At 44.4% G+C, this 14,492-nt stretch overlaps 1 protein-coding gene across 1 annotated transcript in view; it reads right to left on the bottom strand.

Moving 5' to 3' along the window:
- BTK (Bruton tyrosine kinase) overlaps positions 1–14,492 on the bottom strand; it is a 37,951-nt gene that overhangs the window by 4,868 nt on the left and 18,591 nt on the right. The window contains exons 6-15 of the mRNA XM_075999201.1: positions 8,770–8,898; positions 8,404–8,471; positions 7,054–7,241; positions 6,581–6,643; positions 5,265–5,319; positions 4,895–4,974; positions 4,592–4,719; positions 3,615–3,689; positions 1,940–2,111; positions 1,099–1,315 (exon numbers count right to left, since the gene is read on the bottom strand). Of these exons, the coding sequence (XP_075855316.1) occupies positions 1,099–1,315; positions 1,940–2,111; positions 3,615–3,689; positions 4,592–4,719; positions 4,895–4,974; positions 5,265–5,319; positions 6,581–6,643; positions 7,054–7,241; positions 8,404–8,471; positions 8,770–8,898 (1,175 nt within the window). The remainder of the gene's footprint in view (positions 1–1,098; positions 1,316–1,939; positions 2,112–3,614; positions 3,690–4,591; positions 4,720–4,894; positions 4,975–5,264; positions 5,320–6,580; positions 6,644–7,053; positions 7,242–8,403; positions 8,472–8,769; positions 8,899–14,492) is intronic.

Raw genomic sequence — 14,492 nt, forward strand, 5'->3', positions numbered from 1 at the left:
GGAGCCAACGTGGGAGGATTGCTTGAGGCCAGGAGTCTAAGACCAGCCTGGGCAACATAGTGAGACCCTTTCTCTACTTTTTTTTTTTTTTTTTTTTTTTGAGACAGGGTCTTGCTCTGTCACTCGGGTTAGAGTGCAGTGGCATCACCAGAGTTCACTGCAACCTCAAACTCCTGGGTTTAATTGATCCTCCTGCCTCAGCCTCCCAAGTAGCTGGGACTACAGGCACGTGCCACCATGCCTGGCTAAGTTTTCTATTTTTGTACAGACAGGGTTTCACTCTTACTGGCCTCAAACTCCTTACCTCAAGCGATCCTCCTGCCTCAGCCTCCCAAAGTGCTAGGATTACAGGCATGAGCCAGCGTGCCCGACCCCCCTTTCTCTGCTTTTATAATATTTTTAAAAGCTAGCTGGGCATGGTGACATGTGCTTGTAGTCCTAGTTGCTCGTAAGGCAGAGGTGACAGGATGGTTTGAACTCAGGAGTTTGAGGTTGCAGTGAGCTATGATCATGCCACTGTACTCCAGCCTGGGTGACAGTGCAAGACCCTATCTCTAAAAATAAATAAAGGAAAGGAGGTGGCCTGTGAGAATATGGACCTTGTATTTCAAGATTGTCTAGATTTTTAAAAGAAGCTGGAAATTCCAGTTTTTTTAAAAAAATGTGAAATATCTCTTTTTAAGTGTTTGCTATGTATAACATTTGAAAAAAAAAAAAAAACATGTGGGCCAAATGCACCCACAGGCCACAGTTTGTGACTCTGATGTAACCAAATGATAGCCCCATGCCAAGAGCAGTCTCGTGGGGAAGCACAGTCCCTTCTGCTCCGAGTACATAATGGCCACTGAAGGACTCCACCTCTTCCTCGTTGGCACTACGGAGCTGGAAATGAGTGACTGCTCTAGCACCCACCATGGCAGACCTCACGGACTTGACTGGCTCACCACTGGGGCTGAGACACACCCAACTTTTAGTGTTTTCTACACAAAACTGAAATGACGGCACCAGCATCCCTTCTCAACCGTGTGTGGTATGTCTTCCACTGCTACTTCTACCCCCTCGGCCCTTGGTCCCCTGCCAATCCTTCTGAGGGCCCACCAGGTCTCGGTGAAGGAACTGCTTTGACTCCAGGTATTCCATGGCTTCACAGACATCCTTGCACATCTCCAGCAGCTGCTGAGTCTGAAAGCGGTGGCGCATCTCCCTCAGGTAGTTCAGGAGGCAGCCATTGGCCATGTACTCGGTGATGATGAAGATGGGGCGCTGTTTGGTGCAGACGCCATACAACTGCACCAGCTTCTCATGGGAAAGATTCCTATAGGAGAGACAGCAAGGAACCAGTTCTCCCCTTTTGGCTTTACATACCAGTCATAAAGGGGCTAAGGAGGAGAGGGGTTGGCCTAGGAGGAGAGCATCACATAAGGGCCCACAATAGCAAGTTTGCTTTCTTCCTTCCCACCCTAAACCTCAAGAGTGCTTTTTTTAATTTTTAATTTTTTTTCTTTTATTAAATTTTATACTTTTTTCTTTTTTTTTAACAATCTGCAGCACTAATGTATTCTCTTAAGAGTGCTTACTTAATATGTGGAGGTAAGCATGGATTTGAAACTGATCAATCGAACAGGAAACAAAATCTAGGGCTGAAAGAACACTAAGGCTAAATTAGAATCAGTCTTTCTTTTGAAAGTTTCACTTTCTACATCTAGCCCCAAATGCTATTGAGATGGTACACACCCATGATCAACACTGTTCTCAACCAATATCTAAGGAAGAGAAATGATTACCTTAGCAATTAGGACTCCCACCAATCAAAGGTTGACCTCAGGCCCTGGTCCCAAATCCATCTCACTGTAAGTCACCTTTAAACCACAGTGGGTTGTCCTGGTAGTTCCTGGACTCCAGAAAACAGATTGAGATTTGAGTTTGGGCTGTAACTCACATCATGACTTTAGCTTCTTCAATGAATTCGTCTTCAGACATGGAGCCTTCTTTGATCATCTTGATGGCCACATCATACTGGCCTCTCCATTTCCCGTACTTCACTACTCCAAACTGCCCAGTCCCCAGCTCCTTCAAGAAGGTCAGGTCCTTTGGATCAATTTCCCATGATCCTAAGAACAAAGTCTTGGTGTGATTCTTTGAGGTCATGTGTACATAATTCCTACAATAGATAAGAATCCCTACTGGGGTAGAAATAGGAAAAGTAGTAGAAGGGAATTTCCCAAAAGTAGTAATCCATCTTTGCTCAGGTCAATCTCAAAACATCCCAAAATCCCTTTATGATTATATTAATGATGGTAGTTAATGGTGCTGAAAATTTTTACCACAATTAAAAATAAAAGACAGGCCAGGCACAGTGGCTCAGGCCTGGCTGTAATCCTAGCAGTCCAAGAGGTCGAGGCAGGCGGATTGCTTGAGCTCAGGTGTTCAAGATCAGCCTGAGCAAAAGTGAGACCCCATCTCTACTAAAAATAGTCATGGTGCGGGCCTGTAGTCCCAGCTACTTGGGAGGATGAGGTAGGAGGATCGCTTGAACCCAGGAGTTGGAGGTTGCAGTGAGCTATAATGATGTCACTGCATGCTACCCGGGAGACAGAGCAAGAGTCTGTCTCAAAAAAATATATCTATGTGTGTGTGTATATATATATATATATGGGAAAAGATAAAAATAAAAGACAAGGCTGGGCGCGGTGGCTCAGGCCTGTAATCCTAGCTCTCTGGGAGGCTGAGGCGGGCAGATTGCTCGAGGTCGGGAGTTCGAAACCAGCCTGAGCAAGAGCGAGACCCCGTCTCTACTATAAATAGAAAGAAACTAATTGGCCAACTAATATATATAGAAAAAATTAGCTGGGCATGGTGGCTCATGCCTGTAGTCCCAGCTACATGCGAGGCTGAGACAGAAGGATCGCTTGAGCCCAGGAGTTTGAGGTTGCTGTGAGCTAGGCTGACGCCACGGCACTCACTCTAGCCTAGGCAACAAAGCGAGACTCTGTCTCAAAAAATAAATAAATAAATAAATAAATAAATGACAAAAAGACCCAAAACAACAAATCTCTTACGAATCTATGTATTTGCAGTCCCAGTAGGAGCCACTAGAGGGAGAAAATTATTAAATAACTTTTTTTTTTTTTTTTTTTTTTTTTTTTTGAGACAGAGTCTCACTTTGTTGTCCAGGCTAGAGTGAGTGCCGTGGCGTCAGCCTAGCTCACAGCAACCTCAAACTCCTGGGCTCGAGTGATCCTTCTGCCTCAGCCTCCCGAGTAGCTGGGACTACAGGCATGTGCCACTATGCCCGGCTAATTTTTTAATATATATATATCAGTTGGCCAATTAATTTCTTTCTGTTTATAGTAGAGACGGGGTCTCGCTCTTGCTCAGGCTGGTTTTGAACTCCTGACCTTGAGCAATCCGCCCGCCTCGGCCTCCCAAGAGCTAGGATTACAGGCGTGAGCCACAGCGCCTGGCCTTAAATAACTTTTGCTTGACTGTCTTAACCTTCTTTGAGGCAGCTGGTGTAGAAGAGGGTACCTCAAGAACACCCGCTAACGCAGGGTCTAGAAAGGTAGTCTTTGCAACTGGGCGGCCCACCCTACCCCAGAGAAACAAGCAGTTACCATAGCCCAGGCCTGCAGTGGAAGGTGCATTCTTGTTTTGTTGAGACACTGGATATTTGAGCCTGGATATGAGTCCTGAAACAGAGAGGTCACACTGTTGGTGCAGCGTAGGGGTTGAGACACCTTGCCCTTACTTAAAGCCTCACACTTCCAGCATGTATCTTTCTAGTACATTTTAAATCCCAGAAGATCTCCACAAATCCACATTTTTCTGGAAGTTTCTCCCCTCACGAGTTTTCAGGAATGCAAAGGAGAAAATACTAATTGAAATACACCCGAACTAATTATATTCCCATCTCCCAGCCTAGGTTTAGCTCACATCTGACCTTCTCAATGAAGCTTTTCCCACATATTCATGCCCTCACCGATCTCCAAGTTTTTCAAATGTTGACGTTAGTTAGAAACTGTCTTCTGATGTTGTGTAACCTGCATGTTCTTTTCTTTTCTTTTTTCTTTTTTTTTTTTTGAGACAGAGTCTCGCTTTGTTGCCCAGGCTAGAGTGAGTGCCATGGCGTCAGCCTAGCTCACAGCAACCTCAAACTCCTGGGCTCAAGCAAGCCTCCTGCCTCAGCCTCCCAGAGTGCTAGGATTACAGGCATGAGCCACCGCACCCAGCCTAATGTGCACGTTCTTTGAGGGCAAGAACCTCGGGTCACAATCCTGTGATCTCCTCTAGAACTAAGGAAATTGGTGAGTACACAGTAGGAACTCAATGAATATTTGCTGACTGATTAGTCACCGGCCTCTTCTGGTGTCTTTTCTTAGCACTGAGCATCAATTATCAAGTAAGAAGTTATTTCTTATAGGTCTGCCTTTGACCAGCTCCTTACTAGACCTCCATCCAGTGGCTCAGGGATTTACTTTCACAGCTAATTCACGCTGCCCTGTGAGGCATATTCTTCCCTTCACCACCTTGTCCCGAATTGTTTTTCCTAGTGTTTGTGACACTCTTCTTCTCAGTTGCCCCTGGTACTCACCTGCAGAGTTGTGCTGATGGTAGTTAATGAGCTCAGGGATGGTGCTGAAAAGGTGCTTCTCAGCCAGGTAATACTGGCTCTGAGGTGTGGAGCACACAACGTAATGGCGGATCACCCCTTGAGTGTCCCTGAAGAAGTGGATACTTAGTAACTCGGGAACAAGGGTCAGCAGGCCCCCAGAAGTGAAGAGAGATGAGATTTGAGTTTACGGGGCAGAGGAAGGAGGAGGGGCACGCCATTAAGGAGCTGTTGGGAGGGTCCCCCTGTCCTTGGTCCCCAGGGCCTTAGAACAGTAGCACTCACCCTGTAGATTTAGCAAACACAGACACTGTATATTTCCCAGCTTTGCTGGAGTCTCTGACAATGAAACCTCCTTCTTTCCCCTGAAACAACAAAAAAGAAGTTGCCTGGAGGAGGAAGTGGCGCTTGCACCTGCATCCCACCTGCCCAAACCTGAGAGAAAATAGAATCACCCCTGATTTTACTGCCAAGTTCCACACCTGAGCTGTAGCCTCACTGCTTTTACTATTAAAAAGTCTAACTGGGACCCCAGATGACAGCAGCTTTGACACCACTTTGCCCAAGGGTGGTGGGCAGAGCAGGCCCTCAATTCAGGATCCTCACTCACTTATCGTGCAGGGAGAATGCTATCAGACTGTGATCCCGCACTTACCTCTTGCTTTAGCAGTTGCTCAGCTTGACTCCGAGTCATGTGCTTAGAATACCACCTGCGAAGGGACAGTGCTTGAGTGGCTCCTGGGCCAGGTCATAAGGGGCTCCTTCATGCCAGTGATTCAATCATTTCACTCAAAACCCTATTTACTGAGTATCTGTCATGTGCATAGCCCACTGTATCCCTTTCCCAAACCCAGGCTGGCACCGAAGATTCATGGAAATGGAGAGTAGCAGGCAGAGGGAGGTAGCAGGGGGTTGCAGGAAAGAGATCAGGGACCGGGGCACTTAAGGACAATCCACTTCCATGACTAGAGAGAAAAGGACAACAGTAGCAGTTGGCATTTGACTTTTTTTTTTTTTTGAAACAGAGTCTCACTCTGTTGCCCAGGCTAGAGTGCCATGGCATCAGCCTAGCTCACAGCAACCTCAAACTCCTGGGCTCAAGCAATCCTGCTACCTCCGCCTCCTGAGTAGCTGGGACTACAAGGCACACGACACCATGCCGGCTAATTTTTTCTATATATTTTTAGTTGGCCAATTAATTTCTTTCTATTTTTAGTAGAGACGGGGTCTCGCTCTTGCTCAGGCTGGCTTCGAACTTCTGAGCTTGAGCGATCCTCCTGCCTCGGCCTCCCAGAGTGCTAGGATTATAGGCGTGAACCACCGCGCCTGGCCTGGCATTTGACATTTTTATTCTTTCAAATGTTTCCCATCAGGTTGTCAACTCTTTCTCTTTGAGTATCATTCTTCTGGATTTGAGGGCATGGTGACCTCTCCAGCTCTCATAAGCAGAGGGTATTGGGGTGAAGGTAAGACATAGGCACTAACTTGGGGTAGTGGCATCATTTGACATGCTTGCCACTATGTTTAATATGTATCTTGAAATTAAAAATGTGTTGGGGCCGGGCGCGGTGGCTCACGCCTGTAATCCTAGCACTCTGGGAGGCCGAGGCAGGTGGATCGCTCAAGGTCAGGAGTTCGAAACCAGCCTGAGCAAGAGCGAGACCCCGTCTCTACTGAAAATAGAAAGAAACTAATTGACCAACTAAAAATATATATACAAAAAATTAGCCGGGCATGGTGGCGCATGCATGTAGTCCCAGCTACTCGGGAGGCTGAGGCAGGAGGATTGCTTGAGCCCAGGAGTTTGAGGTTGCTGTGAGCTAGGCTGGCGCCAGGGCACTCACTCTAGCCTGGGCAACAAAGTGAGACTCTGTCTCAAAAGAAAAAAATGTGTTGGAAGTATAAAAAAATATATATATTGTTGTTGTTCCTCTTGGAAGATTGTACACTGGGAACATAAGGCATACTCACTCATACATTTCTATGGAGTCTTCTGCTTCAGTAACATAGTTACTAGGGATATAGCCTTCCTGCCTGTAGGGGAGACAATGTGGCAGATCATCTAGCACCTTCCCATCCTCGGGTAGAAAGATGCATAAGCCCATATCCCTGGGCTCAGAACCAACCTCAAATGGAAGTATATATATCAGACCCCTCCCTCAAAGAGGACCACATCTCTGAAGCATGGTTAAGTCAGTGAAGTGTGGAACTTCTGCACATGTGGCATGGGTTATATGTACATGACAGCAAAGGCTCAGAGAGGTGGCAGAGGTCACGTGTAGAGAGCTGCACACTGGGAAGTACTTGGAGGGAGAGCATATTCACTTGGGTGTGGGAGGAACCGTCTCTGGTCAGGATACTGAGCCGGGGAGTGATGCTGCAGCATTTTGCACGTGTGTGGAGTGGACGGGCACAAGGTTCGGGAAGGGCTGGTGTGGACTTACCCATTTTTATCTCGGGCTCGCCACCATGGTAAGTTGCTTTCCTCCAGGATAAAATATTCATCACCCTTCCGCAGCTGTAGGTCATTTGCGTTCATTGGCATGTAATCGTAAAGGGCTACAACCTTTTTCAGCTCGCTTGTGGGCACTGGTGCTGCCCCTGGCTCAGGGGGCAGTGGCTTTTTCAAGATCTGTGTAGTCGGGAGAAAAAGCAGGAGGGTTTGGCTAGATATCAAGCACTCTCTTCTTCTCTCCCAATTCTCTGGCTTACTAGAGACGCCATTCTAACCCAAATCAGGCATAACAAAAGATTTATTCAGCATTCATTCAAAGACCACTTTTAAGCAACTGTGTGCACGTGAAGACCATCAAGGAAACATTTAACAATTTTGATTCCCGCAGAACAATTATATCAAAATCTCTGGGAGTGGGACCCAGACATCAGTATTTTTAAAGCTTACTGGACAACAACCATGTACAGACAAGGTCAGGGAACCTGCTTGGCACTAAACTAGTACATAAATCTAGTTAGTGTCTCTGAACCTTGGTTTCCTTCTTTGCAAAATGAGCATAATAACACCTGCTCTACTTACTTACGATATATGAGAAAGGGTTTTCTAGGCCTCAAGAAGGAATGAAAAAAATCAAGTTTTATTTATTTATTTTTTTAAAAATCAAGTTTTGGCCGGGCGCGGTGGCTCAGGCCTGTAATCCTAGCACTCTGGGAGGCCGAGGCACGTGGATTGCTCGAGGTCAGGAGTTCGAAACCAGCCTGAGCAAGAGTGTAGACTCCATCTCTACTATAAATAGAAAGAAATTAATTGGCCAACTAATATATGTAGAAAACAAATTAGCTGGGCATGGTGGCGCATGCCTGTAGTCCCAGCTACTCGGGAGGCTGAGGCAGTAGGATCGCTTGAGCCCAGGAGTTTGAGGTTGCTGCGAGCTAGGCTGACGCCACGGCACTCACTCTAGCCTGGGCAACAAAGCGAGACTCTGTCTCAAAAAAAAAAAAATCAAGTTTTAAAGTAAAATGTTAGTGGTAGGTAATTTTAGTGCTAGGTGTTGGGTATATGGGTGTTCAGTGTTAAATTCTTTTAATTTTACTGTATGTTTGAAAATACTTTTCATTAAAAAACCAGGCTTTGTTTTAAACAGGTGATTGGATTCCATGGTTGCCAAGAGCTACCTAATAGCTCTCTATCTTTCCGTTGAAGGGGAAGTCCTAATTAGGACAAATTTCCTGTCTCAGCAAGAATACTAATTAACACTGCCAAGTCCCAAGGGAATTCTAAGGCTTTGACAGTAAATTTCCATTTCAGCAATATAGCAACACCCAATATCTCTATATACCTGGTCTTCCTCAGGTGTGGGAGGAAGAGGCTTTTTTGTCTTCCGGTGAGAACTCCCAGGTTTTAAGCCTGCAAAACAAGAAGCCGGTGATGATCCAGAGTGCACTTTAAGAAAGAGCCCAGGGACAGGATTGGTCAGGGACTTTGCTATAAAAAGTATCTGGGTGGATATAGCAAGCCAGGTAGCATAGCTTGGAGAGCAGGCGGTCACCTGGGTATCAGCCCCCACTAATCCCCTCTTCCAGGCCTTTTTGTGAAGTGGCCAAGTGTACAACTTTATCCTATGTCCCTGGGTTTGACAGACTCTTGGGAAAGCAATGGAAATCGAGCCAAAGGAACAAGAAATTATATTGATCAGATCTCTTACTTCCATTCCTGTTCTCCAAAATTTGGCAGCCCATAGCATTTTTGGCTGTCTGAGAGCAGCAGAGATACTGCCCATCGATCCAGAAGCAAGGGTGATATTTCTGTACCAGATCACTGTTATACCGGATCACTGCAGCGGGAGAGAAGAGAGAGATCACATCTGACATGGGGGAGAATCCACCATTTGCATGTTTTCCTTTTTGACTAAGCTTAGTGGTGAGCTTCAAATAACTGGCCCCTCCTCAGCCACCCCAAAGGAAAGCAGACCACAGACAGGACCAGTTGGCTCACATGACTAGCCTGCCTGACTGTGTGCTGGCCCCAGGCAGTTCCTGTGCACTTTTCTTCAGTGGTCTGCCTTGATGAGTATCTCCTGATCAACGTGATAAGAATATCTGAGGCCAAGAGGCGGGAGGATCACTTGAGCCTATAAGTTTGAGGTTGCAGTGAGCTATGATGATGCCACTGCTCTCTAGCCAGGCAACAGAGTGAAACTCTGTTTCAAAAAAAAAAGAATATCTGATGGCTCCAGAGGCCAAGAACGGAAATATGTTATCTACGTTTTCCCAGTAGCCTTTACAATCTTCCGGTGAGGTAGGTGTTGATTGTGGTGTCTGCTTTCCAGATAAGGGAATCAACATGCCAGCCCAAACTCTCCAGCTTTTAATGTACCGATTTCCCAGTTCCCTGAATGATCTTTTAGGGATGTTCACCTTAGTGAGAACTTCTACATTAGGCTTCCTGTGTTCACAAAATAGACAGCAGGGCCGATCTCAAGGACAAATGAAGGTGATTCTGCTTCTAGAATAAACATGGTTCTGATTTTCTTTGGGCCACTGAGATGGGCTGAGCCCATTGCCAGAGATCAACACAGCAGCCCCATTTCCCTCCCAGAGTTGTGAGGCTCAAAAGAGCTCCAAGAAGCCCAAGTATTTTGCAAAGAATAGAGTAGTTTGCAGAGAGGAGAAATTGGTATGGCTGTTTAAAATGCTGCGGCATGCTATGGTTAATCAATTCTCATTTAAAAAAGAAAAAATATATAATGCTGTAGCATCTCAAGAACCTTAGCATGAAGTCAATTAGAAAAGTCATCCAGGGATCATCGTGTCAGATAACTGACAGAAGCAAACACTTATTGAAATGACAGACCAGCCTTGGTCTTTGCCCCAGGTGCTTGCTACTGTCAAAGAACATGCACATTTGAGGACATATATTTCAGCATTTACTGCTAAGAAGAATCCTGCGTAACCTTTTTAAAAAGACAAAAACAATACAAAATCTTGTACTGTAGAAAACAACTCAAATCCTTAAAAGTGTGCTAGTCACATTTCACTCACTTAAGGCTTTGGGGGAGGCCTAGAAGTTTCTGGTAGCTAGGTGCACTTTAAAGGCAAATGAACAAAAGTACTATCTTTTTTGTAAAAAGTGCCATCTTGATGCTTTTGTTCACATGGATTTGAAGACTTCTAACCACTCTCCCCTGCCCCCCCCCCCCCCGCTCACCCCCAACTTTTTCAGTACTACTTTTCACCATTGTATCAAGGAGGACAGAGTTGTATCAAGGTAGGAGTTGTCCAGATAGAGTGTGGGCTTATAAAGGGCTGCATCGCCTATAGAGAATTTCAAAACACTATGAAACCACCAAAAAATATGTCTCCCTTTTGTTATTACTAGGCACTGGTTCTGCAAACAACAACAACAAAAAAAAAAAACAGGCACTTGTAATTCTGAACAATGTCACTGACACTCCTCCCTGTCAGGATCGATTTCTCCCACTACCTCCACCCTCTACACCCTCCCCCCATGCCACTCCACTTCAGCCAGGGATTTGAAGACCCTTTGGTCCTCTGTGCCACATGCAGGGCTGGGCACCAGTAGACATGCCAAGAATACCTAATCGACAACTAGCCACTCAGATGAACTAAGCTATGCTAATAAGTTAATGAGACGAAATAAGACTTCCTGTCCTTCCCACCCTCAGCACACTCATTAAGAACTCTCCATTATCCAACTGGGTGGGTTGAATAAAAAAAAAAAAAAAAAAAAAAAAAAAAAAAAGAACTCTCCTACATTCCCAAATAATGTCTGCCCTCTTAAGAGGTCCCTTGAAGATGACACCCCTTCTTTTCTTCCCTAAGCCAGACCTAGAATTTCCAGCTAATTAGGAGAGGATTGCAAAAGCAGGGTGTCCACATGGGATGGTTAGGGGAGACTGCTTGCTTCACCAATGCACATGGCCAGCTCTGTCTGGGAAGCACTAATGGTTGATACATATTTTCCAGGTGTTTGATGGGCTAGATGGTCTCTTCTATCCATATTTATCAGGATAATATCTAAAATTCTGTTTCAGGCATGCATGAATCATTCCTCCCCTTGGAGGGGGAGGGCAAGGGAAATATATGTAACCTTAACATTTGTACCCCCATAATATGCTGAAATAAATTTAGAAAATGAGCTTAGGTGGCCGGGTGCTGTGGTTCATGCCTGTAATCCTAGCACTCTGGGAGGCCCAGGAGGGAGGATCACTCAAGGTCAGGAGTTCAAAACCAGCCTGAGCAAGAGCGAGACCCTGTCTCTACTAAAAAAAAAAAAAAAAATAGAAAGAAATTAGCCAGACAACTAAAAATATATAGAAAAAAAAGTTAGCCGAGCATGGTGGTGCATGCCTGTAGTCCCAGCTACTCGGGAGGCTGAGGCAGGAGGATCACTTGAGCCCAGGAGTTTGAGGTTGCTGCGAGCCGATGCCACCGCACTCTAGCCTGAGCAACAGAGTGAGACTCTGGTCTCAAAAAAAAAGAAGAAGAAGAATGAGTGTAGGCAAATATCTGTGGTGCTGGAACACAGAAGTGCCTACTGCCATGTTCAAGGAAATGGAAAGAGAGTATGTGGCTAAGTTCTCAGGAATACAACCTTTATATGGCAAGCACCATTGAGAAAATATGGCAGCTAGATATGAGGTACCTGAAGCCCTACTTTTTAAATTGAAGTAGAACTTACATATAATAAAGTGCACATATCTAAGGTGTACTGAGAGCCACATTTGTCCAAATCAGTTTAACACCCAACTAAGATCCAGCACCTCAGAAGACTTCCTTATGTCCCTCATGGTCAATACCCCTGCAGAGGTATCCAGTATTCTGATGAGGGACCGTTTTCATGTTAGCGATTTCCAATGGTGCATTTTACCCAAGAATGAGATAGCATCACTAGAGTGGGATTTTGTGGCTCCTAGGTAAATTGCTATTGGCAATGCCAGCATCTGGGACTGTCCTGGGATTATTAGGACTTGCACTTAAATCTCTCAGCACTATGGTATTTGTTGGAAGGCACCTAGTTTTTGGCTCCTGTTGTCAGCCCACGCAGGTTGAACAAGACATATAGGCAGGTGGAGCAACTGGAAAAAAATACTTTCAGTGAAACATAAGGGAAGAGAAGGCAAAACTGTGCCTAGCCATACTACCTACTCACACTAACGACCCAGCTAAAGTGATGGTGTTTCTCTTTGTGTGTTTTGGCTTTATTTTTTGGCCTGTTGTAATTTTACTTAGATAGCAAACTTAACTAGCAGTGCATAATCAACATGGTAATGTTAACATCTGAGTTGATAAAGCAAGCTTACAAGCTCAATATTCGTATCCTCAGTCATTACTCATACTTGAATATAGTGGGCACTATAGTCAATAAATCTTTGTTGGACTAAACTATAGTTTTGAAGTTAGTATTTGAAGTGTAAAGGAGCTATGAACTTGAACATACCACACTCTTTCTCCCTTGTTACTCCCTCAGCTAGTCTGCCTCACTTTCCCCTATTTCCAAACTACATCCTAGCCATTTATCAGTGTACAGCTCGAGTTTAATTGTTTACTCTCACAAAATAAAAAATAAATTCACACAACTATTTCTTTATCCCTTTCTGTGTGCAGGGAACTGGAGGCACTGTGGAGAGAACCAAAGACGTGCGTGTGTGTGTGTGTGTGTGTGTGTGTGTGTGTGTGTGTATTCACTGGGGTACCTATCTCAGTCTCTGTGAATATTTCTCTGACTGGAAATAGCATATTGTTTCAGAGCATGGAGTCTAGAGCCTGAATTCAAAGCCTGACCCTGTCATTTACTAACTGAGTGCTTTGGGGCAAAATATTTAACCTCGCTGTACCTCAGTTTTCGTATCTATAACATGGAGATGAGAAAAACAACTGCCTCATATGGTTAATATGAAGAATAAATGAGTTACTATATGTAAAGAATTTAGAGAGGAGCCTGGATCATAATAAGCACTATCAGAGAGTTTGCTCATTGTACCCCTAGGGCTAAGGCAGTCCCCTTATCTTAAAACATGCCAAGAGCTGAACTCTGTGGTGCAGGATATCACCTCTTTGTAATACTCAGCATGGCTGTACTTTAGAATAGTTTGCAACCAACTAAATGTGGAATTTCTGGGCTTGGAAACCAAGCAGCACAAAACCATGTAATGAGCTTGAGCTTTGGAGTCATACAGACCTAGGAATGTGGTGAGAATCTGGGCTCCACCATTCATTAGCTATGCACCCATGAGCAAGTTACATAACCTCTTTGAGCCTCAGTTCCCTCATCTGTAAATAGGGGAATAATACATACTGTATAAGGTTATTGTGTGGATCAAATAAAAAATACATTTGAAGCACTTGGCACAGAGCCTGGTACACAGTAAGTGCACATTAAGTATTAGTTATTATTATCATTGTTTTTAGCCCAAGGTGTTAGGGAGAATTAAATGAGATAATAAATATAAGGTATCTAGCTCAGTGTCTGGCACAGGGCAAGAAGCAAGAATTCAATTGATGACCCTGACACCTGCACCTGGATGTTTATAGCAGCACCATTCACAGTTGCAAAGATGTGGAATCAACCTAAGTGTCCATCAGTTCATGAGTGGATTAACACAATGTGGCATATATATACACACACACACACATATATATATGTATATATATATAAATATTAGAGTACTACTCAGCCATAAAAAGGAATGAAATAATGTCTTTTGCAGCAACTTGGATGGAACCATTATCCTAAATGAAGTATCTCAGGAATGGAAAAACAAGCACCACATGTACTCTCTAATAATTGGGAGCTAATTGCTGGGCACACAGGGGCACAAAGAGATGTAAAGGTCATTGGAAATCAAAAAGGAGGAAGGGGAGAAGGGGAGGTAAAAACCTACCTATTGGGTACAATGAACAGTATTTGGGTGATGGGCACACTAAAAGCCCCAACTTAAGCATTATGAAAAGTATTCATGTAACAAAAATATTTGTGCCCCCTTAATATTTTAAAATAAAAAAAATAGATGACCCTTCTCTTCCTTCCTCCCCTCCCCTTTCAGTCTGAAAGACCTAGTAATTATAATTTTGACCAAGCATATTTGCATTCAAGGGAGTGAACAAGGCTGATACAGCCAGCCAGTGAGTATCAGAATCTAAATGTTTATTAAGACAAAGGGCTGTCGTGCAATAACCCAACCATGCCATTATCAGTCTGCCATCCTTCCTGTTTCTCTAGGCAGCCTTTCCTGATGTCAACTCAACCAGTTAATCTCTCAGTCACTTGACATGTGGCTATATATACACACAAATATGTGTGCATGCATCCTGTGCTGCAAACATTTACTGTCAAGTTTATCTGAGCACACCGTATAGTCTATGCAAAGTGCTGAAACTATGTTCAAGTCATGGTCCTCATAAAGTA

The sequence above is a fragment of the Microcebus murinus genome, chromosome X (assembly GCF_040939455.1).
Source record: "Microcebus murinus isolate Inina chromosome X, M.murinus_Inina_mat1.0, whole genome shotgun sequence".
NCBI lineage: Eukaryota > Metazoa > Chordata > Mammalia > Primates > Cheirogaleidae > Microcebus > Microcebus murinus.